The following is a 14,957-nucleotide window of genomic DNA, read 5'->3' on the forward strand; positions in this document are numbered from 1 at the left end:
CAGCTTAATTTTTCCCCAATTACTCTTAAACTTGAAACTTAATATATTTTAAAGTACCTTGCACTATACCTCTTATTTTATCACGGGCTTACTCCCTGTCTGAATTCACATGGTTTTGCTAAGGTTTTATACTTTCAGGTGGTATTTCATGGAGGTGTGGCTGATCTTTGTTGGTACTAAGCTTTTATGGTGCCTAAAATTTCACTTGCAGTCCCAGCATTAAGTAAATGCCAAACACTCTGCCCTAAAGAACTAATAATGACGGAGACAGGAGCTGCTACTACAGCCAGGTGGGGGAGAACATGCCCTTTAATCTTTGGGGGGATATATGGCAGCCACTGGGCCAGCCCACTAGCTCCCCAACCCTTGTGTGTGCACGCACATGCGTGCATGCACACGCGCGCACACACACACACACACACACTCTGATAGTTCCTCAGCCCTGATAATTCCAGTCCTCTTGCCCCTGTCCCATTTCTGACCAGCTTTCTTTACCAGATTCACTTTCTGACCAGGATGTTGCAGATACTGCCTCTTTATAGGTACGACATGTAGGTGGGATCAATTTTTATACCAGGGCTCCTCAATATGCAAAAATACCACTGAAAAGTAATACCTAAAAAGAAACAATGAATAACCAACTGACAGCACCAATAAGTGGAGAAAAGCATAACAACTATTTTCCCTCCTCCCTTTCTTTAAACCATAAGCCAATAATAAGCACTCCCAACTGCCCTTCCACGTGGCCAACTCCAGAGTCACCCTACCTTCCACAGCAGAAATCCCGGAGAGAAGGGAAACCAACTCATTACACCTTTCCCAGGTCCCTCCCAGCTGCAGCTAGCATGCCCTTATCCTATTCAACAGACCTACCTTCTCACCTAAGGATTTTTCCTATATCAATCTTGTCTAATTACAAGTGCCAGAAAAGCAAGAAGATGGGGGTTGGGGGGGGAAGATACAGGGATCAAGAGAAGACCCAGTAGGAGGACACACCTTGTGGTCTCATTCTAAGGTGTGCTGGGACCTCAGCAGTAGGACATCAGGGAGAGAGGAGTAAGCTAGGATGGACAAGGCTATGGCTGGACTTAGCCCCTAGAGGGGATCCAGCAGATGAATCCCCAATATCCAGTAGCAGGACAAACTCTGGTCCCTCTGGATAGCAGAGCAAGTGGGAAAGAGGAGGGTGCAAGAGTGTTACTGTAGTCAGGCCTTAGGTGCCACCACCTACAGGTTAAAAAGACTTCAGCCACTGGGCAAAGGAAAGAGAGAGACCAGTTCTCAGGGACAGGGGATTCATCAGGGCCAAACAGGTTGACAGGGCTCCAGCCAAGCTACCTAAGGTTTATTACAAGGCCCCAGCCCAACAACAACAACAAAAAAACCAAGATGGCAGAGGGAAGGCTGCAGCTCAGGGGCAGTACCAACAGGGGGCAAGAGCCAAGTCATTGGGTGCAGAGGATGGAGGACGGGAGTACAAGTAGGAGGTGTTAGTCACTGTAGCTGGCTAGGCTGAGATAGATGGGGACACATACAGAAAGGTAAATTACGAAACATACACACACACACACAGTAGAGAGAAAGAAGCCTCAGTGGTGGAAAACAGGATCTTGGAGAAAGATGAGAGCTCAGGGCTCCATGTTGAGCATAAAATGAAAGCAAAGACAGAAGGTGGCTTGGGATTCATCCAAAATACAAAGATGCAGACACCTTTGAGAAAAGAGGAGGCCTGGTGTGTCATTGTGACTTTAATGACGGTAACAAGCCTGTGGTTTTCCAGTCTTGGGATTCACTCACCCACACAGAGAGAGGATACATATTTCCTCTATGACAAGAAAATTGAATCTATCCTTCAGTCTAACTGATCTGAGTTGTAAGTGAAAAATAAGACTGTGTTCCATCACTTTCAATCTTTCCCTTCACTCCGAAATAGGTCCTATTATTTTCCTTTATTTTTTCAAATGTGAGAGAGTATTAATGGATAAGACATCAGTCATTCACCCTTGAGATTTGGGAGGGCCTGGGTTTTGTGTCTCAGCCACAGCACGAGAGTCGAATTGCCTCCAGGGGTGGATAGGCTGGGAGGTGGGGGAGAGGGGAGGTGTGTGAAAAGAGAGAAGAAATAACCCCCACAGATTCTGGGTCTACAACTGATGTTTGGAAAGACTCTGGATGAACTCACATAGGGCACTTAACACTTTTATTCTTTTTTTTAAGTTTTATTTAATTTTTATAGTCCTCTCTACCCCCAATGTGGGGCTCAAACTCACAATCCCGAGATCAAGAGTTACATGCTCTTCCAACTGAGCCAGCCAGGCACCCCCACCTTTATTCATATGCACCTCTTTAACGTGCACCAAAAAATAAATTAGAGCATATCTAGTAATTAGGTCTCAAATAAGATATGCACTGGGCTGTGAAGGGATAGGATGTGCTGTCCTCTCCCATCCAACGGCCACCCACACACTTTTGGAGGCCTTCAGTCTACCAAACTGCAGGGCAGCACATGGTCAGAACTTCAGACACCCAGAAAGTCCCAGCAGGTCCTCAGCGTGGGATAATTGGGCAGACCTGAGTGTTACATAAAGTCGACAATGAGGGTTTGGCCAACTACCACCGTGAATGCTCTCCATGGGAACTTGGCATCTCATACCCCTGCCTGGAGAAAGCCCCTGCTCTCCAAGTCCTTTGTTAGTGGTGTTCCAGCCTGTATGGGGCCTTTTTATCCTTCTACCTGGGGTCCAGATAAGGGCAAAAGCTCAAGATGGGAGTAAACTCCTTAGAGCCCCTCCCCAGCTCAGTCTGATTTCTAGGACACTCGGAAAGAAGGAATGTTCAGGCATTCTTCAGGAGCAATGCGGAATGAAAACTCAGGACAGGTCCCTGGAAGTGCCACCCTTCTCAGGAAAGGCAGGGTCATCCACAAGTGTCCCTAGTTGGCTGCTAGATCTGAATAAGGACAACATAACAGACCTCTTTGTCTTCCAGGCCAGCTAAATAAGGATGTGACCTATGCACATTTCTACTCCTTCCTGAACTGTCTCCAGGTGAGCCCACAATGACTTGTTCCAAAGCCACATTCCCTGTTACTGGTCTTGCTCCTCTGTAATCAAAGCGGTGTTTTCTTACTCTCAGGTCAGCCCCTGCCACAGTTGGATGTCCTCCAACAAGACGCTCCGGACTCTCACTTCAGAGGTAGGACTGTAGCAACTCCTTTGATAGCATCTTTGATCTTTCTTTCCAGGTATTTACTGCAGCATTTCCACTGGGAAGGGCATTTGGGCAGGGCAGTGGCCTCCAAGCTGATGAATAAAAACATCAAACTACCAGGGTGTTGGAGAAGCCAAGAGAATGTGGGGTGCCCTCTCCCTCTCTTTCTGCCACTCTCTGGGTCTGTGGCTCTCAGTCACTGTCTCTGTTGTGTGTCTTTCTCTCTTGTACACACACATACATGGATACACATATACCTAGGTGTCCTAAGCGTATTTGTAGACATAGAAAGGATAGAGCAAGGTTAGGCCCACAGATGACTGGCGTTCTCCCAAGGTCCACGAGGACCAGGGGCTACACAGCCTTCCTCTCTTCTCTGAGGACATCCATGGTTCACGTACTTCTTTCAGGGATGGTGAATAATCTCTTTGTAAGAGATTTATTGATTTTTTTTTTATAAAAGAAATATATTTCAATTAAAAAAAATTGGGGAATATAAAAAAGCTGAGACACAAAGAATAATAACAAAAATTACTGCAAATCCCATCACCCAAGCCAATATGTATGTATGTGTTTCCAGTATTACTTTCATAGATATTTGGGGGGTTTTGCCTACACAGTATCAGAGTACACATATTGTTTTGTGCCTTCCAGTGTTCATAAGTTAGTCCTCCACATCATAATTTTGTCATCATTTTAAAGCATACAGCATATGAATGTACCGTGATTTATGTCGCCCCTTAGTGTTGGACATATAGGTTGTTTCCAATTTTTCGCTATGAAAAATAGCACTGTGACTAACCTGTGTGTGTATATACATATTTCTTTCTATACTGTGTCTATTTCCTTCAGACAAATTCTTAGAGAAATTATTGGGTCAAAGGGTTATGCCATGTATAAGGGTTTGATCCCTATTTCCAAATTGCTCTCTAGAAAGGTGAAACAAATTGACATTCTCAGTCACCTCTCCCATGGCAATATTCTATATTATCAAGATTATTCATCTTTTCTTTGCCAATCCCATGGGAAAGAAGTGGTATCTTATTACTTTAATTCTCACTGATTGATTCCTAATGAATGTTAACAGTTTTGTATGTTCGTTAGCCATTTTTGCATGACTAGAATTTCACGGGCAGAGCCTCCCTCCGCTGATGGCTCCTAGTGAGGGTGGGGACTACCAGTTTCTTTGTTCTGCCTGAATTGTCTCACTAAAGTCTAGGTTTCATGGAATTCTCCCTGTTTCTTTTGTATTCAGAGAGCGAAACAACTCTCCAATACACTGAAAAAAATTGCAACCAGCCAGAAATTTACGAACTTCGATCTTTTCTACATGGATTTTGACTTCCGAGATCGTAAGTTGTGTTTGGAGTAGGTATTGACACAAGACAAAAGCAGTGGCTACAGTTTAGAGCCTGACTGAGCAGAGCTTTTATAAGCCAACAGGCAATAGATTGGGCAGGGTGGCTCCCACACATTGGACACACTCACAGCTCTGAGTAGTGAAGAAAGATAAAGTGTGAGACCCTTTCAGGGAGGAGGGAAGCTTACCATCACCTCCTCATTTCACCATCATTTTAGAATCCCTGAAGCGATAGAGCCAATGACCAGTTGGAGACAGCTCTGGGCCGGGAGCCAGCAGATCAATGGAATCACCTACCTCATTCTTGCCAGTTGAGCAATGCCCTGCTTACCTGTGGGCTGAAGAGGAGTGTGGCAGGAATGAGGGATAAGGCAGTGCCTCCCGTATGAATGCTGACTGACCTAGGGGTCCAGTGGCAGAACAGATTCCCAGCCCCCACACATGATGTAACTTATCAGAGTCTTTAAGGGAGGGACCTCGGATTTGCCTGTGGCAAAGTGGACAACCCATCTTCCAGCTTTCTGGAAAGAACGTCACTGTTTCTTTTCTAACATTCTGTCCGAACACAGGGGTCACTGAGGAGTGGCCACACAAAAATGGGGGTGATTATCGGAGCTCCTGATTTATCCTTTACATCTTGACTCTGAAAAATTGTTATTTGTTGACTTTAATCCTCCCAGTCTCATTTTCATTGCTAAGCACTTGTTATACAAGAGAAAAGCCTCCTGTTGATTGACTGCCCTCTGAGATGACGCTAATGGAAAGCTTTACGGTGTATGCAAATGATGGGAGAGGTCTCATCCCGAGTTTATCATCTCTCTCTCCCTGCCACCAACACCCCCAACCCCAGCATCTGGGATGAAGCAGATGGCCATCGTGAATTATCAAACTTTACATTAGCTGACACGTAGGGCAGTGCATACTCTCGTACTCCAATCCTGAACAGCTTTTCAACAGGACTGATCTCCCTTAAGTAGATTTCCTGCCTAGGTGATACATAATTCTCTCCTGGGGAAAGACGTTTTGATAAATAACCTCTCATTAAAATGCAGAGCTAAAGACTCATTAATGAATTCCTGGTGTAAACAAATGCACCACCAAGTGATCTTTGATGATCATCAACCTTGAATATAGATAAAGTTATTAAAAATATAATAATGTCTAACATTCACATGGGACTTTTCATTTTCCAAAGTAATCTCTAGCTCTGTCATTTATTGTCTTTGGGAATGTAGGCAATTCCCTGAACATGTCTAAACTCTCCTTTCCAGACCTGGAAAAGGGGCTGCCATATCAACATAAGAGATCTTCATGATGATTGTATGGGGGAAAACAATGTAATTCTCCTAAATGCTGTGCCTGGTACATAGCTGGTGCCCAGGAAAGAATAGAGTCCCCTCACACCCTTGCTACTCAATGTATGGCTCAGGATGAGCAGTATCCACACCACCTGGGGGCTAGTTATAAATGCAGAGCCCCAGGCTCCACTCCTAATTAGGACCTACCTAATTGGAATTTGCATTTTAACATAATCCACAGATGACCCAGATGCACGTTAAAATTTAATAAATGGGGCTCCGTAATGCTCCAAGGTTAAGAATTTAGTTAGTCATCCGATTTTTACTAAGTCTTACCATGTACATGTAGGTGCTGGGAATATAGCTGTCAGAAAAACAAAACAGCCCTTATCTTCATCAAGGATAGGGAGAGAAGAGTTTTACCCTTGACTCAGTACTACCAGCTTTCCACTGATGACCGAACAGGCTGGAAGCAGAGGCTCATCGGCCCCTTCTTGTCCTCATGGCAACAATAAATGCAATATAAAAGCTAAAAGTTCAGTTAAACTGAACTGAACATTCTAAATCAAATGGCAGTGGGTCATCTTACTGAGAAACCTCCTCTGTATTTGTCCTTACTTGGCAACAATCATCAACAGTTGAAGGAATTTCCTGAGAGACATTTATTAAAAATAAATCTGAAGATCCAGTTTTGGTAGAGGCCTTCTTTGCCTTCTCCATAGGAAGTTAGTGGGTGCTCCACTAGGGAAGACGTACGGGCACAAATGGAGGGAGCGTGCAGACAGAGGATCTGGTGGCCTGCGATCTGCCCGCATGAACAGCTGATACAGCGGAGGGCTCATTCACTCCTAGACCCAACTCCATGGGTAACCGCCACACCTGGGAAGCTCATCATCCCAAAAATCATGGAGGTGCAATGCGCTCTTGTAGAAAGAGCCCAGCATTCGCCACCAGATAGAACTGAGCCCCTATCCCAGCTCAGACACAGAATGACTGTGTAACCTTGAGTAGTTAAATAACCACTCTGCTTTGTTCTCTTTTGTGTAAGGTAACAATCAGTAAACCAGGGAGCAGGTGGGGGGGTGGGGCGGGGGACCTGGGGGTTATGTGAGGATTGAGACAACACTGCAATGTGGTGAGAACCCTCTTAGCTGACATCCTCCCACCACCACTGACATCAGTATATGCAAAGCACCTACTACACTCTTCTAGGGCTTATCATAGAAGGAGAATAAATGTTGATTCTCTTCCAATGTCCAACCCACCTCCCAACACCAATCATACCCGGGGACCACTTTGGGTGCCCTAGAGGAAGCCATGGTGGAAATGTATCTCATTAGCACCGTGGTCTTGTGTTATCAGACTTAAAAACCGTATAGCCACTTATGAAACCTGCAGTCTTAAGGGTCACATGGAAATCTCCCCTCTCATTTCAGTGCTGTATTTGAGCTGATGACTGCATCACAAACATCCTCATTTTTCATATGAAATGTACAGTTCCACCCCCTGTGACAGAGCAAACTGCAGCTGAGGGTCGCTGTCCCTGGAGGGTGGGCATGAGCCCTATCTGTTCTCCATTCTGACAGCGTCAGTCCCGCAGTGAAAGGCTATTGCTCATCTCCAAAGACTCTTTTTTGTCTCTTGCTGACTCATCCTCTAACTGGTTATGAGCTAAACAGAGGCAGCAATTTTTCCTCCCTTCAGGAAATGCCAGCTGGAGCAGGTGATGTCCTTTTTCTTTGTCTGTACCACACCTCCCAAACAGAGGAAGGAAAATGCCACTTGGCTGACAAGGCCATTTTTAGACTGACAGTTTAAATATACCAGCTGCCCTCAGTTTCCAAGACAACTCAATTGGAGTAAACTTGGTCTTAGTTCTCCCCACGTGGATGTTTGTAAAACAACCAATGACTTCATGGTGCTGACCAGAATTCCGATTTCTTGTTTTAAATATCTGCTAGTGTTGCTGTTTAGCAAGGAGCTACCAAGTGCTTATGACTCTTCTTCGATGATTCCTATGGCATCTCTGAAAAGCTGGTCATTGCTGATGACTACTTCGACTTTACAGATACAGAAAATACATTATGCACCAAATCCCAAGAGATCATTTGTGATCATTCAAGAAGTTTAATTCAGGTCTTCTGAGAAAATAGGAATTCATTTACCTATTTTTAATTGTGATCCCAGGCAGGAAGTAAACAGACCAACTTACCATGCTGCCCCTGCTTGGATCTCCTCCTTTACAATCAGTCAGAGGCTCCTGGGTGGCTCAGTTGGTTAAGCATCTGCCTTTGGCTCAGGTCACGATCCCAGGGTCCTGGGATCAAGTCCCATGTGGGGCTCCCTGCTCAGCGGGGAGTCTGCTTCTCCTTCTTCCTCTGCCCCTCCTCCCTCCTCATGCTCTCTCTTTCTCTCTCAAATAAATAAATAAGATCTTTTTAAAAAATTAAATAAAATCAGTCAGAGAAGAAATAAAGACCACTGGTATTGCATTTATTCTAAGAAAGCAAAATTTCCCCCTGAGATCAACAAATGTAAAAGGGTCACTTTGTCTAGCACTGGTCACAATACAGATAAAACCTTAAACTCTTGCTTGTGAGTTTCTGATTCTCCCTTTAAGTGTTATAATACTGATGTCCGCAGATTTGCAATGACTGGTAACCCTCACAGACACAATAATCATGTGGGAAAATGATGTTTTTCACTCTGAATAGACTGATGGTAGCCTTGGTAACCTGCGGCATTTCTTTTAATGCCTATTGGATTATTCTATATGATAAGCCAGTTCTTCTAAAGACTGGACTCCCTTGTAGTGAGGAGGGATAGGGACTTGTGCAGTGGCAAAAACATGTTTCCTGGCAGGAAGGAATATGTTATCACTGACTCCCAGTAACAGCCAGATGCAAAATATGGAGGAGTGGCTCAGTGGCGGCCATTTTGCAGGAGAAGAAGCCAAAGGGAATTGATGATCCTGTATGTAGGACTTCAAACGACCAGCAGGAATTTTTTCCTGAGCTCTGACAAGGGCAGCAGTATTTGCAGCCCCTCGGGGAACAGGGGTTGGGTAGCAAGGAGGGGTGGCCTGCTGTGATATTAGGACTAATTACAAAAGCAGCATAGTACTGATTCAGCTCTGAGACAGGCTTCACTTGCACAATCAAAGCCTCCGGTAGAATTTCCATTCCTTCTTTTGGGGCGAGATGGGGGGGAACCAAGAGGGCACACACATCCCTGCTCTTGAGTCTTTGTGGAGAAGAGGGAAGAACTGGTAAAATTACAGCCGTGCCTACTCCCCTCTCTGGACGCCAAGGAAGGGAGGGCAGGGGAGACGCGGGGAGCAGCCAGTTTCAAACCTTTCTCTCTGTTGGCTCTCTAGGGATTTGGAAATTTCCTTGAGGAGTTCTTCCTGACTGTATAAAATTACAGTATAGAGTTAATGGTGCTATTGCCTTGGAGCAACCGACAGTCTTGGTCTCTTACTCCTACCGAAGGGCAGTTTTACTGCTTCTCATCACTTTGGGGCTCATAATATTTCCTCTGTAGCCATACTCACTCTAAATGTGATGTTGAGATCATTTTATGTAATTGTATTTCTGAGAAACTGTACGGTGACGGCTTGACATATGCAGACAGCATCTGGAAATGGCAGCCCACGTGAAGAGATGTTAACAAGACGTTTTAACTCCCCCCTCTTCTCTTGCAATCCTCCCCCACTGACAAATGAGATGAATTTACATCGGTGTTGAATATTTCAGAGTTCACCTTTTCCCACCGCCCTCCTCCCTGCACAAACCACATTCACCCAACGCCGTCACACATTTTCTTCCTGAGCTAGAAAATCAAAAAAAAAAAAAAAAAAGAAAGACCATACAATGCCTGAGATAATAGCCCAGAGCGGCCACAACTGAGTAAAGCATCGGCCAGGCAGGCCCGTGGACAGCTCTGACATTTGGTCCACACGGTCCTTGCTCTCCAGCGCGTCGCTAACCCTCTGGTTGTGTGTGCCCTGCAGTCGTGGACGAGTGGCGGAAGAGAGGCGGGCAGCCCTGGCAGCTCATTGAACCAGTCGATGGATTCCACCCCAATGAGGTACGTGCAGTCACACAGCGGTTGCTGAAGGCTATCTGGTAGGTTCGTTGTAAAAGGTAGTTATGCATCCATATGTTTGTTTTTATCCCCTTTTACTCCAGAAAGATGTACTCACATGTCTAAGATAGAAGATTCAATAAAAACCAACTGAAAATCAGAGTAAAAGGCAAGTGAGACCGAAATGATGCCTGGCTTCCTGACTTAATGTCTGCAGTTCATATCATGTGTGCAGGGTATCCTGAGAAACTACCAGCAGGAGCCAGCAGCATCAGCTCTGTTTTCGAGGGGCCGCCATAAAAAGGGGCATACGTCATGGCCTCCATAAAAAATAATAATAAGTCAAATACTCAAAAAAAAATCACAAGGATTCCTGGAAGAGAGACCTATGAGAAATTTCTTCCATGGATCTTTCCAGAAAGGACACTGGATGAGAGGAAAACAGTGTCCTTAGCAATATCCTGCAGTAAGAGCTGTTTCTTATCTAAGATTCCAGGATACAGTTCTGGAAAGCAGTTCTAATCTAGTCTCTTCACAGAGCAAGGAGGGCTAGAGGGTGGGACTCTGTCCCCTCCCACCCTCACCCTATCCATTATCCTAACTTCAACCAGGGAAGCTCTGCTTTTATCTTTCATACATACTGGACCTGCTTGTGATGTTCCTTCATTTAAAAAAAAAAAAAATGAAAGAAGTGTGGGAGTAGTCCTGCCACTTTTCAAATTTTGAAAGCCGGCAATCCTTTGCAACTCTAGTCTTTCTGGCCTAGCCTTTGGTAAGGACAGTGTGGCAGTGACAAGAGTCTAAACCGGAGAAGCAGTCCTGGTGTGCTCTCCCTGTGGCCTTGGTCTCGGTGGTCAGCCAGGCCACAGGGAGGGCTGACCATCCCCTTGGGAGCCTGAATGGCTTGACAGCCCACCTTCCCTCAAGCGGCAGGCTCACTGAGTACCCACGGGCAGGGCTAAGAACTGTCTCAAAGGAAACAAAAAAGAGTGCCACTCTATCTACAGATGAATACACAGTGGAGTCCCACAAATGCTGGGTAAATTGAAAGTGAGCATCAAATGCCCATCTCCCTGTTTTAAACAACTGAAAAAATAAATCTAAGTAATGCACCTCAGAATATCTAACTTTCCTGGGTATCGTGTGGATCAGCTGATCCAACAGAATTATTGGCTAGAAGCTGGTTAAATATTAGAGTCTGCTCCCCACAGAATGATGACTTTCGTCTAAGAATGGTTTTTAATATGGAGACCTTCTTTCTGGCAATAATTAGGTTGTGGTTCTTGTCATTCCCGCATATCACAGAGTTGTACCTTTCTGATTCTAGAGAGAATTGTGGATATGAAGAAATGGTCAGAGAAGGAGTTAATTGGGAACAAACTAAAAAGGAGAGGGTCAAAATAGCTTTTTTTTTTATCCTTTGGGACATACTTGTCGGATCCATCAAAAGACCATCCTGTCCCTGACACTTAAAATAATATTACGGTTCAAAGTCTGTTATATTAGGGCTCTATCTTGCACTCAAAGAGCTTTGCCTATAACTGATTATCGAGAACAGGGTCGAAAGCTGAAGATCGGGGGGTGGGGGGCACCGGGCAGACTTAGTCGGGTAGAAGATGCGACTCTTGATCTCAAGGTCATGAGTTCAAGTCTCACGTTGGGCATAGAGCCTACTTACAATTAATTAATTAATTAATTAATTAATTAAAACCAAAAAAGCAGAAAATCAGTGTGTGCCGAAATCACATGTTATTCCCGAGAGATTTGTTCCTGTGTGGGTAGTAGGTGAGGGCATGGTGAAGCCACATCCAAAGTGGGCAACAATGGGTTGCCATGCCCAAAACCTGCCTGTTTATCATATATTGAGTTAAAGAGTCCAGACTGCAACTTGCCATCCAAAAATGTTCATTGAGTGCCTAACACAATGAGAATTCAAGAGTGAACAAGAAGCTGCCCCTGCCATCTAAGGAGCTTATAGTCTAGAGGGGAAGAACGACAAGTGAGCAGATAATTAAATATGAAGTGGTCGATGCCTCCAGCTGTGTGAGCATGGGGCTATGGGAGCACTCTATGGGGCAGGATGGGAGAGAGCGGTGTTCGGAAAAGTTTCCAGAGGAGCTCACTCAAAACTAAGAGCAAGAGCGAGTCAAGCGCAGGGGAAGAGGGAGGGGCTACACAAAGTGTTCTGAGCAGAGGAAACCGCATGGGCCAAGATCTGAATGCAGAAACAAAACAAAACAAAAAGCCAGCAGGGCCCTTTGGAGGAAATAAAAGTGCTGGGTCATAGAGAATGGGCGTGGGGTTGAGAGAGAGGAATCAAGAGTACTTACTCAGGGACCAGATCACATAAGGTCTGCACGGGGTTTGACCTTTTTTCTGTGGGGAAGGAGGGGCCACTGAAGGTTTTTAAGCAAGAAAGAAAAAGAACCAGACTTGTGGTAGCGGCTGGAGAATGGTGTGGTGGGGCCCAGGGGAGTGGGGAGAAAGAGAAAGGTGTGTATTGGACAGATTTACACAGTTGAATCAACAGAACATGGCCATTTATTGGACGTGAGGTGAAAGAGAAAGAGATGTTGGGGCGCCTGGGTGGTTCAGTCGGTTAAGCGACTGCGTTCGGCTCAGGTCATGATCCTGGAGTCCCGGGATCGAGGCCCACATCGGGCTCTCTGCTTGGTTGGGGAGTTTGCTTCTCCCTCTGACCCTCCCCCATCTCATGCTCTCTCTCTCTCTCAAATAAATAAATAAAATCTTAAAAAAAAAAAAAAGAGAAAGAGATGCTAAGCATGACACTTCTTTCATGACTTCAGAAATTGGATAGATGATTCTGTTGCTCACTGAGGTGAAGAACACAGAGGACGGGGTGGTTTGAAGAGGAGTTTGGCACACGTTAGATTAAAGGAGCCTGCAGGACATCCAAAATGGGAGTGTATTTTTAGCAGATAATATATAAGCAGAGCTCAGGAAGGGGTCTGGGCGGGAGCTACGGAGGTGCGCACATGAGCACATCGTGACTTAGAGCCTTGAAGAGGAGCCTCTTGTCATACCTGCAAACTCCCCTCCAGATAATGCCCCTTACAGCAGAGGCAGTGTTGATGGATCCTTTTAGAACCTTATGTTATTATTTTAAAAACTAATAACTTAAAATTGCCACACATGCGTGCGCATGCACACACACACACACACACACACAAGCAAATGATCCACAAAACATAGGGAGCTATGGGAGTCCACATCTTTCCATCTTAAAAGAGCCAGATGGGCAAAGTTGGTCTAAGGACCTCATATTAATTGCATGGACATAATACCAACCAAAGGAGTAGACTCAGGCCATGTTCACATGCACTCCTACCAATTCCTGAACATCTGAGCAAAAACAGTTGGTACGGGCCCTTACCCACCAAGGGGGAAGCAGGGTTTATACTATTAGCCTATTTCTTTCTAAAACCCTACAAGAGAAGTGGTGGGAGTGTTGATTCAATTGTTCCAATTTTCTTAGGAAGACCAGTTTAATTAAGTATAAACATGAGTTGTGTTGAACAGTTCAAATTCATGATTGATACATTATAATTTTTTAACCAAATTATATCTAAATCTACACCCTTTGCTTATATTTTAATGGAAAATAACCAGGCATAGAAAAAAATCTTAGTATAGACTGACAACTGCTTTACCTTTTCAGCTCACTCCCTAAATGTAGAACCAGAATTTTAAGAAGTATCCTTCTTCAATAGGAGGGGAAAAGTAGGTTACAATGCAGACTTGAGAGTTGATGGGATTTGGTGGGTGGGAAGGAGATGACTCATAGGACTGGGCATCTGGATGAACAGAAATGAAAAATACCAAGGCAAGGAACCCCAAAGAGGAAGGGGCAGACTTAAGCATTCTGAATTTGGGGTGCCTGCGCAATATCCAGATGGAACTGTCTAAATCACCATTAGATCAAATTGATGGGTTCTGATCTCAGAAGAGGGGCCTGGCCTGGAGACACAGGTTTGGAAATCATCAGTATCTAATTGAGAACTGGAGACACTTGCAGGAATGAGATTGGCCCATGGGGTCAAATTGTGACCATTGCCCATCACAGAAGGACCCACTGGAGAGGAGACCCAGGAGACCATTTGAGGCCTCCAGTAAGAACAGGTATAGTAGAGAGGGAAGAATAACTGACTGAGAAACTGCTGACCAAATGCAGAGAAAGTTTGACTTATAAAAGAAAGGATATGGCAAAGACCCAAGAGCCAGATTTGTGGCCTATGGAAGCCACAGCAATTCTACCAATTCAGATGCTTTTTAAAATCTCTGCAAAGCTAAGCCTCTGAAGAGGTTCTTAAAAGACCTCTGGGCCTAGAACCAGACAATAGTAAACAGAAAATCTTGGAAGAGCCACAGACATAACATCAAGTCCAGTGTCCCTGGCTACTCTGAGACCACCCAGCTAAGCTTCCCTGACACCTCCTGCCTTAGCAGCTTTGCCCAGCAGAGCTCTCTGCAAGACCACCTCCTCTCCTCTCATGATGCCAGTAGCAGCTCAAACCATCCTCCTAAAACTCTTCCTGCAAGCAATACATTTTCCATGACATCAACTCCCCGACTTTCTCTTGAGCCCTGAACCTTGTGCATTGCTGGAGGCAGATATAAGATACTAATCAGTGGATTGGTTTTAAATTACATATATGTATTTGGCTTCAATATTTATTATGTATATAATCGGTTATTAAATGTTAACAGCCTCCAGGTCTTTGTTTAGCTCAGCGTGGAAGCCCCTGGGAACCCAGGGTCCTGGGTGGACTTGTGGAGTCCCTCAAAGAAGGAAACGATGTTGGCAGTGGGGCGGGTAGAGAGGAGGGCCTTCTGGGCCAAGGAACCTTCAGACACTTTAGGCTGGTCCTCCTGCCCCGTGCACCGGGGACCGTGTCTGTTCAGTTTGCTTTATACATAAAGCCAGCTAGCGACAGTGGCTCTGGAATGACACCCTGAGTCAGCACAGAGAGGCTAGGGCTGGG

At 45.0% G+C, this 14,957-nt stretch overlaps 1 protein-coding gene across 4 annotated transcripts in view; it reads left to right on the forward strand.

The window, feature by feature from the left end:
- The window catches only part of AOAH (acyloxyacyl hydrolase), a 156,732-nt gene extending 142,500 nt beyond the window's left edge, over positions 1-14,232 (forward strand). For 3 of the 4 annotated variants that reach the window (XM_081800267.1, XM_081800268.1, XM_081800271.1), the window contains 4 exons: positions 2,989-3,047; positions 3,136-3,195; positions 4,466-4,562; positions 9,881-14,232. In XM_081800267.1, coding sequence (XP_081656393.1) covers positions 2,989-3,047; positions 3,136-3,195; positions 4,466-4,562; positions 9,881-9,999 — 335 coding nt within the window. In that variant the 3' untranslated portion in view covers positions 10,000-14,232. Of the gene's footprint in view, positions 1-2,988; positions 3,048-3,135; positions 3,196-4,465; positions 4,563-7,304; positions 8,345-9,880 lie in introns of those variants that run through there. The other variant, XM_081800269.1, reaches the window with a different exon arrangement.
- Positions 14,233-14,957: the final 725 nt, after the last annotated feature.

This window comes from Leptonychotes weddellii, chromosome 12 (assembly GCF_054177405.1).
Source record: "Leptonychotes weddellii isolate Sample4059 chromosome 12, ASM5417740v2, whole genome shotgun sequence".
Taxonomy (NCBI): domain Eukaryota; kingdom Metazoa; phylum Chordata; class Mammalia; order Carnivora; family Phocidae; genus Leptonychotes; species Leptonychotes weddellii.